The 20,022-nt window shown below is 43.9% G+C and overlaps 1 protein-coding gene across 4 annotated transcripts; it reads left to right on the forward strand.

The window, feature by feature from the left end:
- The first annotated feature begins 753 nt into the window (after window positions 1–753).
- TRNT1 (tRNA nucleotidyl transferase 1) lies at window positions 754–14,310 on the forward strand. Of its 4 annotated transcripts, none has more exons than XM_007061283.4 (8): window positions 754–898; window positions 1,702–1,861; window positions 6,890–7,083; window positions 7,508–7,646; window positions 8,199–8,325; window positions 9,529–9,722; window positions 9,911–10,164; window positions 12,059–14,310. In XM_007061283.4, the coding sequence occupies exons 2-8, from the start codon at window positions 1,702–1,704 to the stop codon at window positions 12,305–12,307; spliced, it is 1,317 nt and encodes a 438-aa protein (XP_007061345.1). In that variant the 5' UTR covers window positions 754–898; the 3' UTR covers window positions 12,308–14,310. The 4 variants fall into 4 exon arrangements, with proteins under 4 accessions (XP_007061345.1, XP_037760692.1, XP_043407247.1 ...); XM_037904764.2 differs by lacking the exon at window positions 754–898 and adding an exon at window positions 4,600–4,694 and having other exon boundaries at window positions 1,724–1,861; XM_043551312.1 differs by lacking the exon at window positions 754–898 and adding an exon at window positions 4,597–4,694 and having other exon boundaries at window positions 1,749–1,861.
- The last annotated feature ends 5,712 nt before the right edge of the window (window positions 14,311–20,022 follow it).

Consider the following 20,022-nt stretch of genomic DNA (forward strand, 5'->3'; position numbering starts at 1 on the left):
AGCTGGGACAGCACACAGGGAGAACACACATGCACGCAGCCGACTGTTATCAACATTGGATAGAGCAGAGCACCACACTGGTGACGTCTGACAACACAAACCTATTACCGTACACTGTATGTTTCTTCTGCCCACCTTACCCAAGAGTGTATGGAGGTTCTCGTGCTACTCTGCGGGCTGGCTTCTGATTTTCTAGTGCAACGGATGAATGCCCCAATTAAAAAAGACGAAATCAGTGAATATCTAAAGAGAAAGCCACAACCCCCCCTGGTTTTGGACAGCTACATAAAACTCAAACGCTGCTGAAAATAACCCCAACCCCAAATGAAATTAATAAATGCCAAAAAACAGAAGCACTGTCTGTGGGTTAGTGACAGGATCAGTCAAGGTGCCCTACACAGGTGAATAGGGCAAGTGACCAGCTGTGGGGTCCCTCAGACTCGCCCGTGGGCACTTTTGCGTGGGGATTTATTTCAGCCACAACAGGGATGCTCACAGGAGCAGGAGGCTCATCGTGACCTCCCCCAGCCTGGGCCACGGGACACTGAGGCGATCGGGGGGACGGGACGACAGCATGGAGCTGGTGCAGGTTGAAAGCTCGGTGCTGGCTGTCGAGGGGCTGGGGGGTGAGATGGTCTAAGTGCACTAGGACACTGGGATGCAGAGCCCACAGTCCCGCGGCCTTCGCCTTTAGGGGGCGCTGGAGTCCCCAAGCCCGCACCTCCCCCAGGGGCCGGCAGGGGGCGCAGAGCCCAGCAGCCCGCACCTCCCCCAGGGGCCGGCAGGGGGCGCTGGGCCTGTCATCCTCCAGCCCCGGGACTGGCTCCTCCCCGCTCACGCGCCCTTCCCGGAAGAGGCGGCCTCGGCGGGGGAGCTCGGCACGGAGGCCGCAGGCTGGGTAAGGCCGCCGCCGCCGCCTCCTCTCCCCCCTCGCCCCCGCGCGGTCCAAGCGCCCGGCGTGCTGGGGCCGCTCCCTTCAGGCCGGACCCCACGGCGCCTGCCCCGGGCCCAGCGACGCCCCCCACCTTGCGGCGGGCACCGGGCAGGGGAGGGGCGATGGGTCCCGGGGGCAGCGGCTGCCCGGGCTCCTGCCGAGCCTCGGCCTGGGGAGGCAGATCCCGGCGCCGTTTGCACGGGGCCGCGCCTTTCGCTCGGGGCTGCCCCGCTGCGATGCCGGCCCCGCGCGGAGGTAGCAGACCCGACCTGGGGCCGCCAGTGCGGCCTGTGGGCAGCCGGCCCCCTCGGAGTCCTGCCTGGGGGGGGTCCGGAACCCCGGACTCAGGGGGTCTTGGGGTGCAAGGAGAGATCGCGCCCCCCCCCCCGCGCTGCGCGCCGTGGCGGGCCGGGGTCCGGACTCGGAGTAGCTCTGTGTGTGTGTGGACGCTCTAGTTCTGGAATCAACCTGTCAGAGTCGGTTGAGCGAAGCCAGAGCAAGGCACCGTTCGTCTAGCCGGAGCGCCATTTAGTTTCCCATTTGTAAAGCCAAGGGGGTGATGCTTCCTTATCTCCCCCTGAGCAGACCTGCCTTGGAGTCCTGGAGGCGCTCCGGTGCTGTGGCGGTTGAGGGGCGTATTCACGTCAAGATCAGTCGTTTGCCCCTTCCCACCTTGTGGAGAAGCTGCAGAGAAGGGGAACTTGGCTTTTCCCCCCTCAGCTATGGGCTCCGTCCCCACTTATACTGGGTCCGTTCCTTCTCCTTAGATGTGGTGCCAGCTGTTCCTGCCGCGCTGCAGGGCGGGTCTCCACCTCTTCCCCCTCACCCAGAGAGGGGTCCGGGTCCAGGGACGGCACTTGGTCACCATGAAGCTGGAGTCTCCGGAATTCCAGTCTCTCTTCACCCCAGGGCTGAAGAGTGTGGCAGGTGAGAGATGCTTACACTTCCAAAAAGAAGAGGACTTGTGGCACCTTAGAGACTAACAAATTTATTTGAGCATAAGCTTTTGTGAGCTACATCCGATGAAGTGAGCTGTAGCTCACGAAAGCTTATGCTCAAATAAATTTGTTAGTCTCTAAGATGCCACAAGTCCTCCTTTTCTTTTGGCGAATACAGACTAGCACGGCTGCTACTCTGAAACCAGCTTATACTTCCATCCTCAGAGGTGACTTCTGGTCAAGCAAACCTCTGGCAGTGGAGTTCAGAAAAGTGACCAGATTATTGTAGCTCAGTAGCTCAGACCACTGTTAGCACTGAATGGAATTTGAAGGGGTCCAGGCTGCCACTCAACTGATGAAGCTAATAGAGGGAAGCTTACTTTAACCTTGTGTTGGCACAGCATGCATTGGTTAATGGCTAGAGAAATATGTATTGGAACAAATTTGAGTGTGGACACAAGTGCATTTCTCACCAATGAAAGGATATCTCCATCAGATGTACACATGGCCTTTATCTAGGCTTGTATGTAGGAGGGGCTAGGTAGTGGTGCATGCTAGAACATGTATGCTTTTGTTTACCTGTAAAATTCAGTTCTTCCTGCAAACGTGACTTTGTGTAAATGGTTCCATATTCATTGACTCTTACTCCACTTATGAACTGAGAAAATGAAATGTGCAACTGTATCATCCAATGTGCAGGTATTGTTCTCTGAGTCAAGTTGTCTTGCAGAAGCACAAGAGCGTGAGTACCAACCTCAGGGCGCACTGTCAAAATGCAGGGCACAAGCCCCAAATTGATTGTGAGTTCTAGTGTTAGATTTATCAAGACATGAGAAGTAATTCTTCCACTCTCTTCAAGGTTGTTGAAGCCTTAACTGGAGTATTGCGTCCAGTTCTGGGCACCACACTTGGAAGTTGGGAAAAGGAGTGGACGTATTGGGGAGAGTCCAGAAGGGAGCAACTAAAATGAGTAAAGGTCTAGAAAACATGACCTGTAAGGAAAGATAGAAAAACTTGGGTTTGTTTAGTCTGGAGAAGAGAAGACTGAGCGGGGATGTACCAGTCTTCAAGTGCGTAAAAGGTTGTTATAAAGAGGAGAGTGATACATGGGCTTAAATTGTAGAGAGGGAGATTGAGTTAGACATTAGAAAAAACTTGCTAATTGTCAGGGTAGTTAAGCACTGGAACAAATTATCTAGGGAGGTTGTGGGATCTCTGTCATGGGAGGTTTTTAAGAACAAGTTAAACAAATGCATGTCAGGAATGATCTAGATAATACTTAGTCCTGCCTCAGTGCAGGGGACTGGACTAGATGATCTCTTGAGCTTCCTTCCAGTCCTGTGTTTCTCTGATTCACATTTCAGATACGCCCAGTTTGCAAGTAAAAAAAAAATATATATATGTATTTTTTTTCACGTGTCGTCTGTACAAACCCTGGGTGCTCTTGCAGTCAAGCTGGATTCTTTTATTTTGCTAGTAGGTATCTGCCAAATTGCACCTTGGCAACCCCTCTGTCTTCAGATTATAGGTAACACCTGTGCAAAGTTACCTAAGGCTGATAGTGTCACTGAGTGCAAAATCTGAAGTTTATGGGGCTGCAGGCATGAAGTTACATTTCACTTGGAGAACCTCTGTTACTGGTGGTGATTTATGAAATGGAGAGAAGTAGGAGTCCAGGGTGAGTTTGTGGGTGATGGCATTTAGAAAACAAATCTTTTCACTTCCAAAGTGAGCAAATTTGGAATGCAAATCAGTGAGACAGTGTATATGGAGTCCCACTATGACATTTTTAGAGATTCATTTCCTGAGGGTAGAACTGCATTCTAAACTCAGAGATCCTGTTAGCTTTGTAAATATATTAAAGATATGATGGTACATATATTGAATTTGGATTTGCTCTAGTGTCTTAGACAAAATTTCAGTGACTTTGTGTGCCATTTGTTTGCTGTTCCTTCCAAAAGTTGGGGTGTTTTGTGTAATGTGTGAAGTGTTTGGGATCTTTCAGGATAGAACTATGAAAGTTTAAAATATTATTGAATCACTTTGTAAAATAAATGAATAAATACATTAAAGTGGCTTCTTCATATAACATTTTATTCTAACTTTTGAAGGGGACACTTTCAAGAAAAAAGAACATTTTAATATGGCTGATACTAAAATGCCGAACATTTTTTGAACATTATTGAAACTGAAAGTTTTAAACAGCTGTTTTTTCCCATGTATAATAACTCCACGCTTAACGTTGTACGTTCCTGAAAAATGTGACTTTAAGCGAAACAATGTTAAGCGAATCCAATTTCTCCATAAGAACTAATGTAAATAGGGGGAGTTAGGTTCCAGAGAAATTTTTTTCACCAGACAAAAGACTTATATACACACACACACAACACACATACACAGTATACGTTTTAAACAAACAATTTAATACTGTACACAGCAATGATGATTGTGAAGCTTGGTTGAGGTGGTGAAGTCAGAGGGTGGAGTACTTCCCAGGGAATGCCTTACTGCTAAATGATGAACTAGCACTCAACTGAGCCCTCAAGGGTTAACTCATTGTTATTAATGTAGCCTCACACTCTACAAGGCAGCACAAATGGAGGGTGGGGAGACAGCATGAGAGACAGAGACATACCCTATGTGTGTGTGAGAGGGGGAGAGAGAGAGATGTGTATTGCACCTTTAAGTACACTGACCTCACTCTAAGTACATTGTCTTTTTAAGTAGATCAGCAAGTTGAGACAGCAGCTGCTGCCAGCAAGCTCCCCCCGTCCTGAACCCTGTCGTGTCGCATCCCCCCTCGCCCCTGCCGTGGAGATGGGGTAAGCGGTGGGCAGGAGCGGGGGGGAGGGAGACACCCTGACATTAGCCCCCCCTGCCCTCCACCCTCCCCTTCCACAGCAATCAGTAGGCTCCCAGGAGCAACTCCAAAGCAGAGGGCAGGAGCAGCACACGGCAGTGGGGGGAGGGACAGCTGAACTTCCGGCAATTGGTAGCCTGCTGGGTGGCTGCAGCACAGGGAACTTAGGGGAGCGGGGAGCTGATACGGGGGCTGCTGGTCCACCCTGGTTGCAAGCCCCCACCAGCTAGCTCCAACGGGCTGCTCTTTCTGCAGGCAGTGGACAAAGCAGACAGCTGCCAAACAACGTTATAAGGGAGCATTGTGCAATTTTAAACGCGCATGTTCTCTAATTGATCAGCAACAAAACAACGTTAACCGGGATGACTTTAAGTGAGGAATTACTTATGTTGTTTCCTTGTTTGCATTTCATTCAGCTAGGACAGTATAATTGGCACATTGGTCAAAGCCATTTCAGTCAGTTTTTAGTCCATTTGACATTTTGGGTCTCATGTGCAGGTATTGTTAAGGATTTCAACTCTACAAGGGAATATTTATCCTCAAAACTCTTTTAATTGGAATAATAAATGAAAACATTTTTATTCACAGTAGGTTTATAAACAATGAAAAAATCAACAATTTTGTTCCTAAATTAGTATATATTCTTGTTTCTTCTGTCTTCATTTTACAATGAAGAGGTCTAAAAAAACCCTGCCTCACTTTAGCAAACTTGGACATTTGAACACATTTTTATGTATAATACGCTCTTTGTGTGTTTCTCTTTTCTTTATAGTTGAAAACAAATCTCACTTCTTCAGTCTGACTTTTTCTTTTAAACTTGGGGTGGAACAACTAATTTTGGCACCACTGAATAAATATGGTATTGTAGTTACACCTCTGACCTTGAATTGAGATGTATCACATTTTGAGGTTACTGCATCAGTAAATCTGTCAAGAAAACATGGGAGATTGGGAAAACTGCACTGTAATAATATTTACATAAATTTTAATGTGTCACGTGCTGGAGTGTGGTAGTAATGTACTGACCATGCCTCTCAACTTTAAAGAGGGTGTTTTTTGAAACCTTATTTCAAAAAATATTTTAAATTCTAGTAAAATTAACGTATTGCCTGAAAGAAAATAAATATTTTGTTTCTAACTCACAAATCTTGCAGATACTTTTATTTCAGTGTATTGCAAGGCTTGCAGGAACCTAAATTAATTGAGGAAGTTGGCCCTTTTTGGTAAAATATTAAGACTACAGGGAGATCTGTACTTTGCCATGTATTCTTTTTTACCAATTTCAAATATGACAATCATTTGTATAAATTCCAAAGAAGACAGTGCTCCTCATAATTTATGTCAAGAAGCTGCTGAAGGCAGCAGTTTAAGTTCTTTAGTTCTTCAAGATCATATTGGCATTTCTTCACATTCTGTGTCCAGTGACAACAGAAGTCACTACTGAACCATTACTAGCAGTAATCTTTAAACCAGTGATACTGACTGAGTCTCGCAAGTCAGAAGTGGCTCTCTAATGTGTCTCCTGCAGCTCTCATTTTGCTGTGAGACAATGAATTCATGCTACTGTAGCTCTTTTGGGTAATGTTGATCTCTAATTTGGGTTCTGAACCACTGAGATCTGGGTATCGCTGCTTTAAACTGTTGTTCGCATGTTTTAATTTCACATGGACCCAATGGTAGAGGTGTGCATGTTCAGGCATTTGCACAATTATTCTTGTTTAGGTCCTCTTGTGGTGCTATTCAAACTTTATAGCAAGTATAACCTTATGCAAATTTCAGTCATCTAAATATTTATTTGTTGAATGCACAAGGCCTATAGTGTCTTTCTTTGTCCTTTATGCAAAACAAGCCTCTGTTAACGTGATGTACTGGGCTAGATTTTTCAAATGTGTGCATGCGATGTCATGAATGCAAACATATTTGCATCCATACATGGCCAGTTAGGCAATCAGCTGGCTTGGTTGTATGCACACATGACTAGTGGTTTTGGTTTTGGGGGTTTTTTTTATATGCAATCCTGGTATTTGTGCGTATTTAACATTTGCAATATCTTTGAAAATGTGCCCCAATATGCGTGAGCCAAATCTACAGCTGGTTAAAGAGGGATATTACATTTTTAAAAGAAAATATTCTTACCATGATTTTTTCCCCTCCCAGAGTTATTTGAAAAGGAAAAGTATGAATTAAGAATAGCTGGAGGTGCTGTCAGAGATTTATTAAATGGAATGAAACCACAAGATGTGGACTTTGCCACCATTGCTACACCTACTCAGATGAAGGAAATGTTCCAGTCTGCTGGTGTTCGTATGATCAATAACAAAGGAGAAAAACATGGAACCATTACTGCCAGGGTAATCACAAACTAGGTTTATAAATCTTGTAGGCTCTTAGTAGTTAGAAAAAATCTGTTAGATAGTCCATCCCCATATAAAAGCAGGATATATTTTCCCCAATACAGGGCTTATCCAATAGTAAACCGATACTATGCTTGATCTTAGCCAAAGTACCATTGCAATTATTTCCTCCAAGATTTGTATAATTATTTGGCTTCTGTTTTCTGAACAAAAGTATAGCACCCCAAGTAGCATGAGAAAATTAAAAATGAAACCTTATCGAACGAACCTTACCTAAAGGCAATGAACGTATTCTGATTTTTCTGTTCATTGTACCTTTGTATAGAAGGTGGATATGCACAAAGAAAATTTAACTCTTGTACATTGATTCCTTTTCCCTATTGTGTTTGAAGATAAAACAACAATATTGTGTGAATTGCAGCTCCATGAACAGAACTTTGAAATTACCACACTTAGAATTGATGTTGTCACTGATGGACGACATGCAGAGGTGGAATTCACAACGGACTGGGAAAAAGATGCTGAAAGAAGAGATCTTACAATCAACTCTATGTTTTTAGGTAACTTCTTCCAAAAATAAAATACAGTTTCTGTCTTAATGTTGAAGGCAGTGTTTCATCTAGGCCTTTGCCCAAAACCAGAATTTGCCTCCATAGCTAAATTGGGGGTTGCACAAATGGGGGAGGTCTGACCGATCAGAGGATATCTTGGCTTTCATGTCTTCTGACGTGAACGTTTTCTTCATAGAATCATAGGACTGGAAGGGACCTCGAGGTCATCTAGTCCAGTCCCCTGCACTTGTGGTAGGACTCAGTATTATCTAGACCATTCCTGACGGGTGTTTGTCTAACCTGCTCTTAAAAATCTCCAATGATGGAGATTGCACAACCTCCCTGTGCAATTTATTCCAGTGCTTAACCACCCTGACAGTTAGGAAGTTTTTCCTAATGTCCAACCTTAATCTCCCTTGCTGCAATTTAATCATTTACCCAGTAATAGAGTATTGTGTTAAAACTAAGTGTATAATTTCTGCTGCTTTAAATCAACTAAAATTATAGGCTGTTTTTACATGTACTTAAGTACACCTTTTAAAAACACTTTTTCTTTACTAGGTTTGGATGGCACGCTTTTTGATTATTTCAGGGGTTACGAAGACTTAAAAAACAAGAAAGTAAGATTTGTAGGACATGCAAGCCAGAGAATACAAGAGGATTATTTACGAATACTGAGATATTTCAGGTAATATTTTGCTTTTCTAAATAAAGAAATGAATAACATTATAGTTATTTTCAAACAAAATCTTCACAAGAGTGTTATATTCCACAGCCAGTTGGATAAATAGAAGCTTAGTGTGTCATGAAAAACACACAAGCCAAACTCATATAGTGCCTTGTCCTCAGTAAGATGCTGAAAATAGGGACTCATGTAATTTTGGTAATGATTTTCCTTCTGCAGTGATAAATAGGGTGATGGGTCTTACCACACTTGTTTCTGCAACCTCATGTCCCAGTTATTAACAAAACATGGAGATGGAGAAACAAGACTAAGTCAGCTTTAGAACTGTGGAGTTAATTAATAACATGACGCTCAATTTACTGGTTACTCTGACCCTCAATGGGTCTAATGTTACCATGCCTAGAAATTTTCAGTGATCAATCAGCTTTTCTTTTGTGATCGTCTCTGATTCTGGACATCTGCTGCCAAGTTCACTACAGTGGCTGGGAAGGTTAGTGGGTGTGTAATATGATTCTTCTGTTGAGGAATGGGGAATGTTGCCATCTGTTACAGGGGAAGTAAGAGTAGAGCCAACATGGCATTAAGCTCTCGGGAATGGTTTATGAATGACACGTTATCTGAGAACATGCAGAGAGAAAAGGAAAGCGGTATTCCGAAGACACAAAAATTGGATAATCATTACAAGTTTAGAAACTGCTTGGTTCATTGGGAGTAGGTCATAGCAGTCAACAGCCAGCTTTTCAAAGGTATTTATTTAGCCATCTAAAGATGCAAACAGGCACCTAGTGGAATTTTCAAAAGTGCCTAAACAGATTAGGTGCCCGACTCTTGTTAGGCACCTAATCTATTTAGGTGCTTTTGAGAAACCCACTAGACACCTAAATACCTTTGAAAATCTGGCCCTAAGAGACTTCAGTTCTGTCCCAAGATCTGCCACCAACTTTCTGTAAGACCTTTTGCAACTGCACCTCAGTTTCATTTGTAGAATGAAGTGATGATGCCTTTGAAAGTGTGATGTGCTTTGACATCTGTGGATATATAAAGCACTCAAGAAGTTCTAATTATGTAAGATCAGTTGCACTTTAATACTCCATGAATACTTTAAGATTAGGACAGTTAATATTGCCCTGAGGTAATTTTCTGAAGAGAAGTAATAAACAGGAGAATCGTTAAATGTAGTAAGATTTAGAATTTCTTATTTTGTAGGTTTTATGGAAGAGTAGCAGAAAAGCCTGGTGACCATGAACCTAATACTCTGGAAGCAATTAAGAAAAATGCCAAAGGTTTGGCTGGAATATCAGGAGAGAGGATTTGGGTGGAACTGAAAAAAATTCTTGTTGGAAACCATGTAAATCATTTGGTTCGACTTATGTATGAGCTCGATGTTGCCCATTATATAGGTAAAGTACAATGAGGGTTACATAAGAATTGTATAATACAAATAACTGCAGACCAGCATATTAAGATGGCAGTAGTCTCCATAGTCATTTGTGTCGTCGTGCAGTACTTGATTAGACCATTTCTTCTGCTGATTTGCTAGTTCTTTTGTAACACTATTTCATGATACTTTTTGTGTGTCCCCCTTCAGGATTACCTGTTAATGGGAGTTTAGAGGAATTTGACAAAGTCAGTAAAAATGTTCAGAATCTGTTTCCAAAACCAATGACCGTTCTAACATCACTGTTCAAGGTGCAGGATGATGTCATAAAACTCGATTTGAGGCTGAAAATCTCAAAAGAAGAGAAAAACCTTGGCCTTTTTATAGTGAAGCATAGAAGAGACTTAATCAAAGCTACAGATAGTCCAGAACCACTTAAACCATATCAAGACTTCATTATAGATGTAAGTGCATTTCACGTCACTGTCTATTTTATTTCTCATATTAAACTCAAAGCTCTCTCTTAAGACAGACAGGAAAAGAGGCAGCATCGTCCAGCGCAGAGGACCCTTGACAGGGAATCAGGACTCTTGCATTCTATTCCCAGACATTTTACTGACCTGCTTTGTGATTTTGGGTTAGTTACTTCACCTCTATACACCAAAGTTTCCCCACCTGTAATAGAGGGATCATGATACTTTCCTTCCTTTCAAACGTACTTTGAGGTTTGTGGATGAAAAGTGCTATACAGAGTTAACTATAGTTTACTCGTGGGGGAATTCTGCGTCAAAAAATTAAAAATTCTGCACATAATATTTTAAAATTCTGCATATTTTATTTGTCAAAATAACACCATTATAATCACACCAGTTTCAATTATTTTGGTAATTTGTTTCAAAATACTTGTCAGCAAGTATGGCAGTAATAATACAGTCAAAAAAAAAAATTATTCAGGAAATGTTTTTTGGCAAATAGATTCCTTACTAGGCAAATTAATACAGAACTTTTTGGAGTAATTCATTTAAACTACAATATAGAAACATATTTCTCATACCCCCCAGAAGCCGTGCAACGGCTTGGGGGAGTCAGGGGCAACGGAGGAGCTGAAGAAGAGGGAAGCAGCCTGGGAGTGAACCTGGAGGGTTGTTGAGTGTGGGTGGGAGAAGTATGGAACTGAGGTGGGGAGGTTTGGGGGTCAGAGGAGGAGTTGTTAGGAAGTTAATTACTATAATAAATCTATCACTTGCAACATAAAACACCAAGGTTTGATATTTTGAGACCCCCTTCAGAGCTGCCATTCGCATGGGCACCTGTATCACACTTTGATACCTAAAAAAGCCAAAATTTTCAAATTTGATGGTTTGTGTTAGGCTCCTAAAATCCATATGTATGCGCCTTCTTAGAAGTAATATCATTTTTAGCAGTGCTGAGCTGCCCCAACTCCGTAAGGTAGCAGCTTTTGCATGGGCCTATTGGTCTAACTTTAAGGCAGCCAGGTTTGAAATGTTGGAGTTAAACATCTGAAAGAAAAGTTTGAGTCAGTGCTACACAACTCCTTGTAAACATATCTGGGGAATGGTTTGTTAGTTTGGCTGTGGCTGTCCTAGCTGATCTCTTCTGCTGTATCAAAACAGAAGAAAAAAGGTTGACTTCAAGGGGCCCTAACCATAAAGAGCTTTATAGATCAAATTCAACCATTTGAATTGTGCACAAAATGAACTGGAAGCTGGTGCAGTCTCTGAAACACAGGTATAATATGTTCCTTGTGAGAAGTACTATTAAGTAGGCAGCCAGTCCCATTCTGCTACAGCTGAAGCTTGAATAATTTTCAAGTGTAGCCCCATGTTGAGTACACTGCAGTGCTCTAGGCTGGAGGTGAGCAAGGCATGGATCACTCTGGTAATAGCCTCTTTGCCAATTATATACCGGAAATAATGGCCACTACTACTACTACTATCTGGGTTTCCAGAAGCCTCCAAGGATCTGCCAAAATCCCCAGGTTGCAAACCTAAGTAATAAAAGACAGGCTCACTCACTTGGGATGAAAAATATCTTCTGATTTGTTCCACCTTCCCCAAAATGCTAAATCCAACTACTTATCTGAGCCAGTCTGGTAGCTACAGTGGCTCTATTGCAAGTGCCAATCTTGGTTAGATGTTGGGGAAAGCTAATCAACTGCACAGTCAAAATGGAGATGTTATGTATATATTAACTTGTCCATTAGGGCCTTACAGGCTGTCAAGCGAGTGCCAGTTGTGGTGTCAGTTTGTGATGTTGAGTAGGAACAACATCAGCTGATCTGAGACTAAGCTGTTTTCTGACACTTAATAGTTGTTGTGTGTTTTTGTTTTGTTTAAGTCTAGGGAACCTGATATGAACTCCAGGATCTGTGAGCTTCTAAAATACCAAGGAGAGGAGCATCTTCTAAAGGAAATGCAAGAGTGGTCTGTCCCTTCTTTTCCTGTCAGTGGCCATGATTTAAGAAAAATGGGAATTTCTTCTGGAAAGGAAATTGGAACAATGTTACAGCAGTTAAGGGATCAGTGGAAGAAGAGTGGTTACCAAATGGATAAAGAAGAACTCTTAAGTTGTGTAAAGAAGGTGTAAAATGTACGAGTAGTAGGGTTTGATGATTTAGTAATACACATAATTGTATTTACCTTGTTACAGAAAGAATCAAAATATTTGTAAATATAATGCTACTACCAACCAATATTGCATTTGAGTTCAAGACTTTTAGGCACTGAATTGTTTCATGTTCAAAATTCATACTATGCTCTGAATGCAGGAGTTAGCTCTGCAGTAACATGGAGCTTTATTTCTGCCAATCTGACTGAAAACTCTACCTCTGTTTATGTTTAAATGGTAAATAATTAATACCTGGGGGTTTTTTATCTCCAGTGTTCCTAATGGCAAGTAGAGGTGACACAAGGATTTTTGATATTCTGACTTAGCTACAGACAAGGTGAATGACTTCTGTGCTCCAGATAAAAACCTCTTTAATGCATTATTTTTGCCTGGGGGAGTCTCATATTCCTAGACTAATGAGATCTAAATATTTTTTGTAGTCAAGGCTGAGTATCAGCTTGAAAGGTTCACTTCAGCAGTTCCCAAACAAATGATATCCTATCATGTGAAACAACCCTGTTTTCCTAAAGCTTTTAGTTTTTATCTTAATTCCGAAATCAACTTTAGATTAAACGGATGACTAGTCTAAATTGATATCATAAATATCTACTTGGGTATAAGTACTTTTTATGTCTTATGATTTTTCAGTCATTTGTTTCTCATTTTATAAGTATACAAATTTTTGGAGCCCCTCTGTCCTTTTTCCTAAAGTATATTTTAGTTTTTATACATGAAATGAGGAATATTAAAGTGTAACATGTAACCACTGAAAACTAAAGCAGATCCAGAGCAGCTAGTCCAGATTTCTCCTCCCAGTGTCAGGTAATCACATTTTGTCACAGTAAAAGAGAACCACCTCCTATTCTCCTTACTGATTAGAAGTAATTCCCTTCTTACCTTTCCCTAGTGTCACAGATATCAAAGGGAGTAAAAGGGTTAGGGTGTGTTTGCTTGACATTCCCTAGGCAAAGTGAACCTGAACCGCGTACAGGGGTGTATATGTAAAAAATGTCTAGCATTTGAGGGGATAAGAAACTGACTGTAAAAATATATTTACTACCATAATCCCCCCACACCTCTCAAAATAACTGACGTAGGGTCGAGTTCCTGCCACCCTTACTTATGTTTAGTGTCATTCAATGAATAGGTGAATTGAAATTAGTGGGATTAGTTCAGGAAAATAGACAATGACTCTAACATTAGATGGCAGTAAAATCAGAGCAGTTTTACAGCAGGACGTATATTTGTGTACTTTTATATAGCTAATTATTATGGGGCGGGTTGGAATTCCAGTTACTGACACAGTCAAGACATAATACATTGTTCTGTACATATTTAGGGCCAATGATCAGAAACTGAGGAGAAAACATAAATCCTTGAGTACTGTATTTTCATACTAATAAGAGCATGGTTGTATTTTATTAGTCTGTTGATATGCTTGCAAGCGTTCTACCTGTACAATTTGTTAAAGTATTTTTTTTAATTTTGCCTGGGAAAACAGGATACAATTTAGCACTGAAGTAGATTCTTCCTTCTAAGGAACTTAGAACACTTTACAAACTTGAATTAATCCTTAAAGCAGCCCCTTGAGGTAGCAACTCAGTGCGGCAGCTTTGAAAATTCTCTTTTCAGGATGAAACTCTGAGGGAGGGTTTGGCATCTTTGACTTTTCGATCCTTAAACTTCACACTCTCAGCAGATGGAGAAGCAAGTTGCTTTGAAAGTAGTGTGGTTAAATACAATCACTCTGTTTTTATTGCAGCCTGATTAGCATCTCAGATCAAATAGCCCAGTTAAAATTCTTATTAAATGTATGGTCCCTACCTCAGGTTCATTGAATGCTCAACATTACTGTTTCACAGAATTTGGAAGAAATTAAATTAAAAGATGTGAAACTGTGAGACATCAATTTTCATATCTGTAAATGACTATATAACATTTTAAACAAACTGTATTCTATTAAACTCTACAAAACATTAAAAGCTGCTGTTAATAGCTCTATTCAGTATGAAATTTTATTATTTTCAATTCCACAATTAAGCAACAAAGCTGTTGCAGAGATCATAGTCAAATTTACTTTAAGTAGTGCATTCCGTAATAGTGGCTTAATTAAGTTATATATTACTATATTCATAATTTGTATTAATTTGTAAAGTTTCATATAAGTCACATTAAATCGGGTTTGGTGCACTGTGGGACATCCCTGTTCCCAAATACTGTGCCCCTTTCTCTGAGGTGGCTGCCACCATGATGGTTGAATGGATTATTTCTCATGTTTCTGTAAAGCTGGAATACCTAAGCAAATTCAGGCCTGGTCTATACTACATGGTTAGGGTGACATAAACCACCTTGTGTCAATCTAGCTGAGGCAGTGTCTTCACTTACATTTGGCTCCTACTGACGTAAGTGTCTCTCTAAGACTATTGTAACACCACCTCTCTGAGCAGCTTAGAGTCACAGTCTATCTAATTTGGTCAACACGCTGTCAGTGTACACACTGTTAATTATGTTGACTGTTACTGGCCTTTGGAAGCCATCCCACAACGCCCCACTCTGATGATACAAGCGCTCCTGGTGAGGACACACACTGCTTTCACAAGGAGCCAAGTGTGCATACACACAAGCAGTTTAATAACTGCAGGGGCTGTCTGCCAATGTAAGTTAAGTCGATGTAATTTTGTAGTGTAGACATCCTCAGATTTTTCATACCCGGCCCCACCCTCACCCCACGGTGTGCAGACAGGCATCTTCATTTGTTGTCCTGTGTCACTGAAAGCGACTGATGGTTCTGTTCTAATACACCATATTCCTTTTATCCTTCAAAAGAGCTCCCAACCACCACGCAGCAGAGGTAGATTCCTCATGGAGAAAACCAGGAGGAAGAGTTGAAAGTGCCCTTCCACTGTCTCTTCCCTGCAATTTTTCTGCTTTCTGTCCCTTCTGTTTTTTCTTGCAAAGAGTCAGTGCTGCCAGGTTTAAGCAGGGGTGGGAGTAGCTATAAACAAGGCAATGATACTCTGCTTCTGTAGTCTTCCAGGGTCTTGGTAGGCGATGACTAACCATCCCAGGATGTCCATTAAAGGGATGCTTAGAAAAGGACTAATATTTAGAATATGTTACCAAGGATATCATGCTGAGGTAGCAACCATCATCTCAGGGAGAAGGGAGTTCTTTCACTCAGGATCCATAGCACAGCACAACAAGATGGATTCAGCCTCGCTTTGTGCAGAACTTCAAGGGGGCTCCTGCCCTCAGCAATCAGCTCATCTGCCCTCCATCTTCTCCAGATACCTGTTCTCCCCACACCCCCAAGGGACAAGAAAAGACTACCTATATGCCACCACCTCAGATAAGGAACCGCCTGAGGAGGGCAAAATGGAGAATAATACTAATTACGTATCACCAAGGTGAGTTGTGAGGTTTATTGAATGTATTTACTGTGCTTTGTGTAAATATCATTAATGTCCCAAATGGGCCTGAATGCATCTCAAAAGGAAAGGGCAGAGCCAGCAGGCTGGGAGCAGTATTATCACTACATGGGGCTTTTTATGCCCCCTGAGAACTCTAAATGTAAAGGCTTACTGGAGGGAGGTTAGTAGGAAAATAACTGTAAGGACCTGAGGCCTCTTGGAGTACATAGAATATAGGGTTTGATTTCTTTAGAAAACACATAGCACATTGAGAGCCAGGTATCATTGGTTGAGTCCAGCACTCAAGCCACTTTGACATCAGTACTGAGCAGAGGATGAGCAGGGCAGCTGAGGCCTGGCTTGAGTGGGAGTGTTCACAAGCATGCATGAGTGGCTTCCAGGTAGGGTTGCCAAATTTGGTTGGCAGTATTCCTGGAGATTTCATCACATGACATAATCTTTAATTAAAGATTCATCTTTAATTCCTGCCGACTCCAGGACAATCCTGGAGGCTTGGCAACCCCCACTTCCAGGGCATTCTTGTGTTGTCCCGTCCCCCCCCACCTTTCTTATTCACTTTATAGTAATACTTAGCACTTACGTAGGGGTTTACATTTCGAAGTGCTGTACAGACATTAGCTAAACATTTCAGACTTGCTAAATTGCCTGTTAACAACCCATGCAATTCACACCTCTAAATCCTGACATCAAAATGACCTGCTCAACTCCAGGAGCTTCCAACTGGAGCTGAAGTTTTACACATAAGGCTAACACCAGCCCATAAAACCAGTTTTCCAAACTTTCGCCTTAATATTTGTAATCTGAGCCCAGATGATTTTTTTTTAAAATCAAGAACATATTGCTCAAATCGTGTTTGAGTTTTAGAGCTGTGGCATTTGAAAAAAAACCTCAGATACATTTTTTTCCAGTTCAAACTTTTTTCCCCCCACCAAGTTTCATTTTAGCCTTACATGCAAGTTATTAGCATTGTAGGATCCAGTGCTACAACTGGGTATTCACAGACACCATTCCCCCACATCAGCTTAGTGCCGGACATGGATTTCACTGGTGCTTGGAACAGGCATAGAAGGCTACTTTCATGGTTCCAAGTCAGGGCAATAGTTTGTAAGTTAGGCACATCTGCTGTGATTGTGCCACGCTTACATGGTGACTCCATTTGGGAAATATTCCCACCACCTCAGCTAGCTGACAAGTAATGGTTTGGACAATTAAGAATTTTGTCTTTCACGTCTAAATGTTTAAGAAACACTGGAAGGGTATTGATAAAATAATCTATTGTCTGCTATAGCGTAGTTACAAGTGTTTATCATTTAGCAATAAGATGGATACATTTAAGTGGGCCTCAAAATGCATTGCCCGTGATGTGGGTAACAGAGGAAATTGGATTACAGCTGCAATAATTTGGCAACTTTCTCAAACACTAAATTCTCAGACAAAAGCAAATTCTATGAGAGTGTGTATCTAGCAAGATAACAGTGGTAACTGTTAGACCTGGAGTTAAGGTTGTGTTTCATCGGGGAAGCTCTAAAATAAGCTTGGCATTTATAGCAAGGACTTCAAATTTACAGTAACCAGCAGGATGTCCCTTGAATGTGCCACAGTAAATGTGTTCTTCATTGTCATTGCACATGCCTGCCTGCTGTTGAAGGAATGCTTGTTCCTCTTATAACAGCCCCAAATGGGTAGCGTTATGCAGAGGTTGACCATATAACGCTGACAAGATCAGCTTGGGTAATTTGCAGTGTACACCAGTTACCCAATGTGCAAAAGACTGTAGCATAGGAATTGCGAAGCAGGAATGCACTCATGAGCCATCTAATCTGGTACTCTTCTCGGCCAGTGCTAATGAGCTACAACAAGGTGACTGACTCCCTCTCTAGATGCCTAAATCCAACATTTAGGCACCCCCTAGCATTCCTACACAGCTGCTACCAAACGCTGGCGGTGCCTGCCTTCCCGAAGCACGTAACTTTTGGCACTAAAAGGCCTTTATGCCTATGTTCCTGCCTAAGCCCCAACAGGATTCTTATATGAGTGTGATCTGGTAGGCAGAGGCAACACACAACTGTCGATAGTGGGGGCCACAATTTAAAGGGGGAGGCAAGTGACGGCCCCATGTGTCATCTCTGCTGCCCACCCATCGGCCAGTCTTGCTGCCTCCTCCCTCAGTGCCTCCTCTCGCTGGCCCCTCCCTGCTTTGGCCCTTCACCCCCCGCCCCTTCCCCAGCCCTGCTGTTGCTCCATAAACCTTCAGCGGGGCACACCCTGCTCCCAGTGAGAGAGAGAGAGACGTCATTTCCAGTCCAGAGCCACCCTGAATTTTCAGGCTGCGTGGCAGTGCCCCAGGCAGGGGCTTCACCCCTCTGCCACCACGCTCAGCCTGAGCATAGGCGTCGACGCCCACCAGCAGCCAGCTCCCACCCCCGCAGCACTACTGCTCATCACAATCAGCTGTTCAGCAGCATGCAGGAGGCTCTTGGAGGATGGGGGAGGGACAGGGCACGCTTGGGGCAGGGGGTGGAATGGGTTGGGGCGGGGACTTGGGAGAAGTGGTGGGGTGGGGAGGTTGAGGCCCCCAGGCCGAGAGGGGCTCCTCCATCCCCTAGGCTTTGCACCCGGAGCCATGTGAGGTGCGGCTCCTCCTGCAGATGGTGCCTTCCCCACTGAGCCACCTTTTGCGTGGCTCTGCAGCCAGTGAAGCCCCTGCAGCCAGGTCCCTGGTGCACAATGCCTCATTACGGCTTAACCCTTTCTTGGCCATGCTGCAGGAGGCAGCTGGGCTATATCCATGGCCAGCAGCAACCTGGAGATGGTAGCTGCCTTTTGGTACTGTGAGGAGTGGGAAGGGGCGGGAGCTGCTTCCAGCTGCAGCATGGAGAAGAAGCAGGGAAGGGATGAATGCTGCAAAGACACAAGCCAGGGACAGCTCCAGGGCAGGGCAAAGGGAACAAGGGCAGCAGCCCTCACTTGATGGGTCTGATGATCCAGTGTAAACCCTGGCAAAAACTGGGGGAGGAGGGGACACAACTCAGTGTGGGCGCCCCCCCAAACACGTCATCGCTGCTGGTAGGTGTGTGCAGAGCATGCCTAATTTCACACAATACAGCCTGGGGAAGAATGGTTTCCCCTTATAACTGTTTGGCGCAGTAATTAGGGCACTTAATTGGGATGGGAGATCCTGCCAGTTCAATTCTCCCTTTGCCTAGTGAGAAGGGATTTGAAATTGGGTCGCCCATGTCTCACGTGAATACAGCATCATTCTCACAAACTCTCCAGCCAAATCATTATTTGTACAACAACTTCAGTACCAGAGACCCACCTCAGAATAGGCCAGTGGTTTGGCACTCACTGGCATAGTGAGAGACTTAAGTTCAAAGCCCTTCTTACGTCAGGTAAAGGGCAGATTTAAACCAGGCTCACCCGTGTTCTGTGTGTACGCTACCTAACGGTGGGGTTCTCAGGAAGATCACCCCGCTTTGTAAGGAGGTAGCTGTACACAGCCCCGTTTCTTGCAAGGAATGGGCGACTGATGCCAAGAGAGGGGCCATAGTTGTGAAGACTCCCACGTGGTGATAAATGCCACCTGGCAGCACTGCTTTAGGCACCTACATCTCTTTGAGGGATGGGGTTTAGGACACACACCCCTCTCTCGGCAGCTGCTGTCCTTTAGCTTAAGCCAGAGGTTCCCAAACTGCCCTCCCTCCCCCCCACCGCAAGCACTACCCTGGCCCGTCCCCAGCCTCAGCCCAGCTCCACACCCATCACAGTCTGACTGCAGCTTCACGCCAGCCCGAGCCTTGACCCCTGGTCGTGGCTCCATTCCCGGCCTGGGGGGCAGAGGCTGCAGGCGGGTGGAGGTGGGAGCAGAGCCACACCGGTTGTGGGCCTGGCTGCAGCTATGCTCCACCCCCAGCCTCAGGCCCTGGCCCTGCTTTCGCTCCCAGCTCCAGCCTCAGCCCCCTTACCTCTGTCTACCTCGTGTCTCCCACCCCCCACCCCCGCCAAGCTGTGTCTCCACTCCTTGCCCCGGCTCTGGAGTGGGGGGCAGAGATGCGTGTGGTAAGGGGACGGGGAGGCCACAACACTCAAAGTTTGGGGACCAGGGGCTTAAGTGGCTCCCTGAGAATCATGTTGGTTTTCATGAATCCCAGTCTTAGGCACCTCCCAATGTATTATCTAGGCGCCTAATTCGGGGTTGTGGATTTCACCAGGTGAAAGGGCACCTAAAAGGGAAGCATGCAACACCCAAGGCGCCATGGTGCA

Source organism: Chelonia mydas, chromosome 7 (assembly GCF_015237465.2).
Source record: "Chelonia mydas isolate rCheMyd1 chromosome 7, rCheMyd1.pri.v2, whole genome shotgun sequence".
NCBI classification, from domain to species: Eukaryota; Metazoa; Chordata; order Testudines; family Cheloniidae; genus Chelonia; species Chelonia mydas.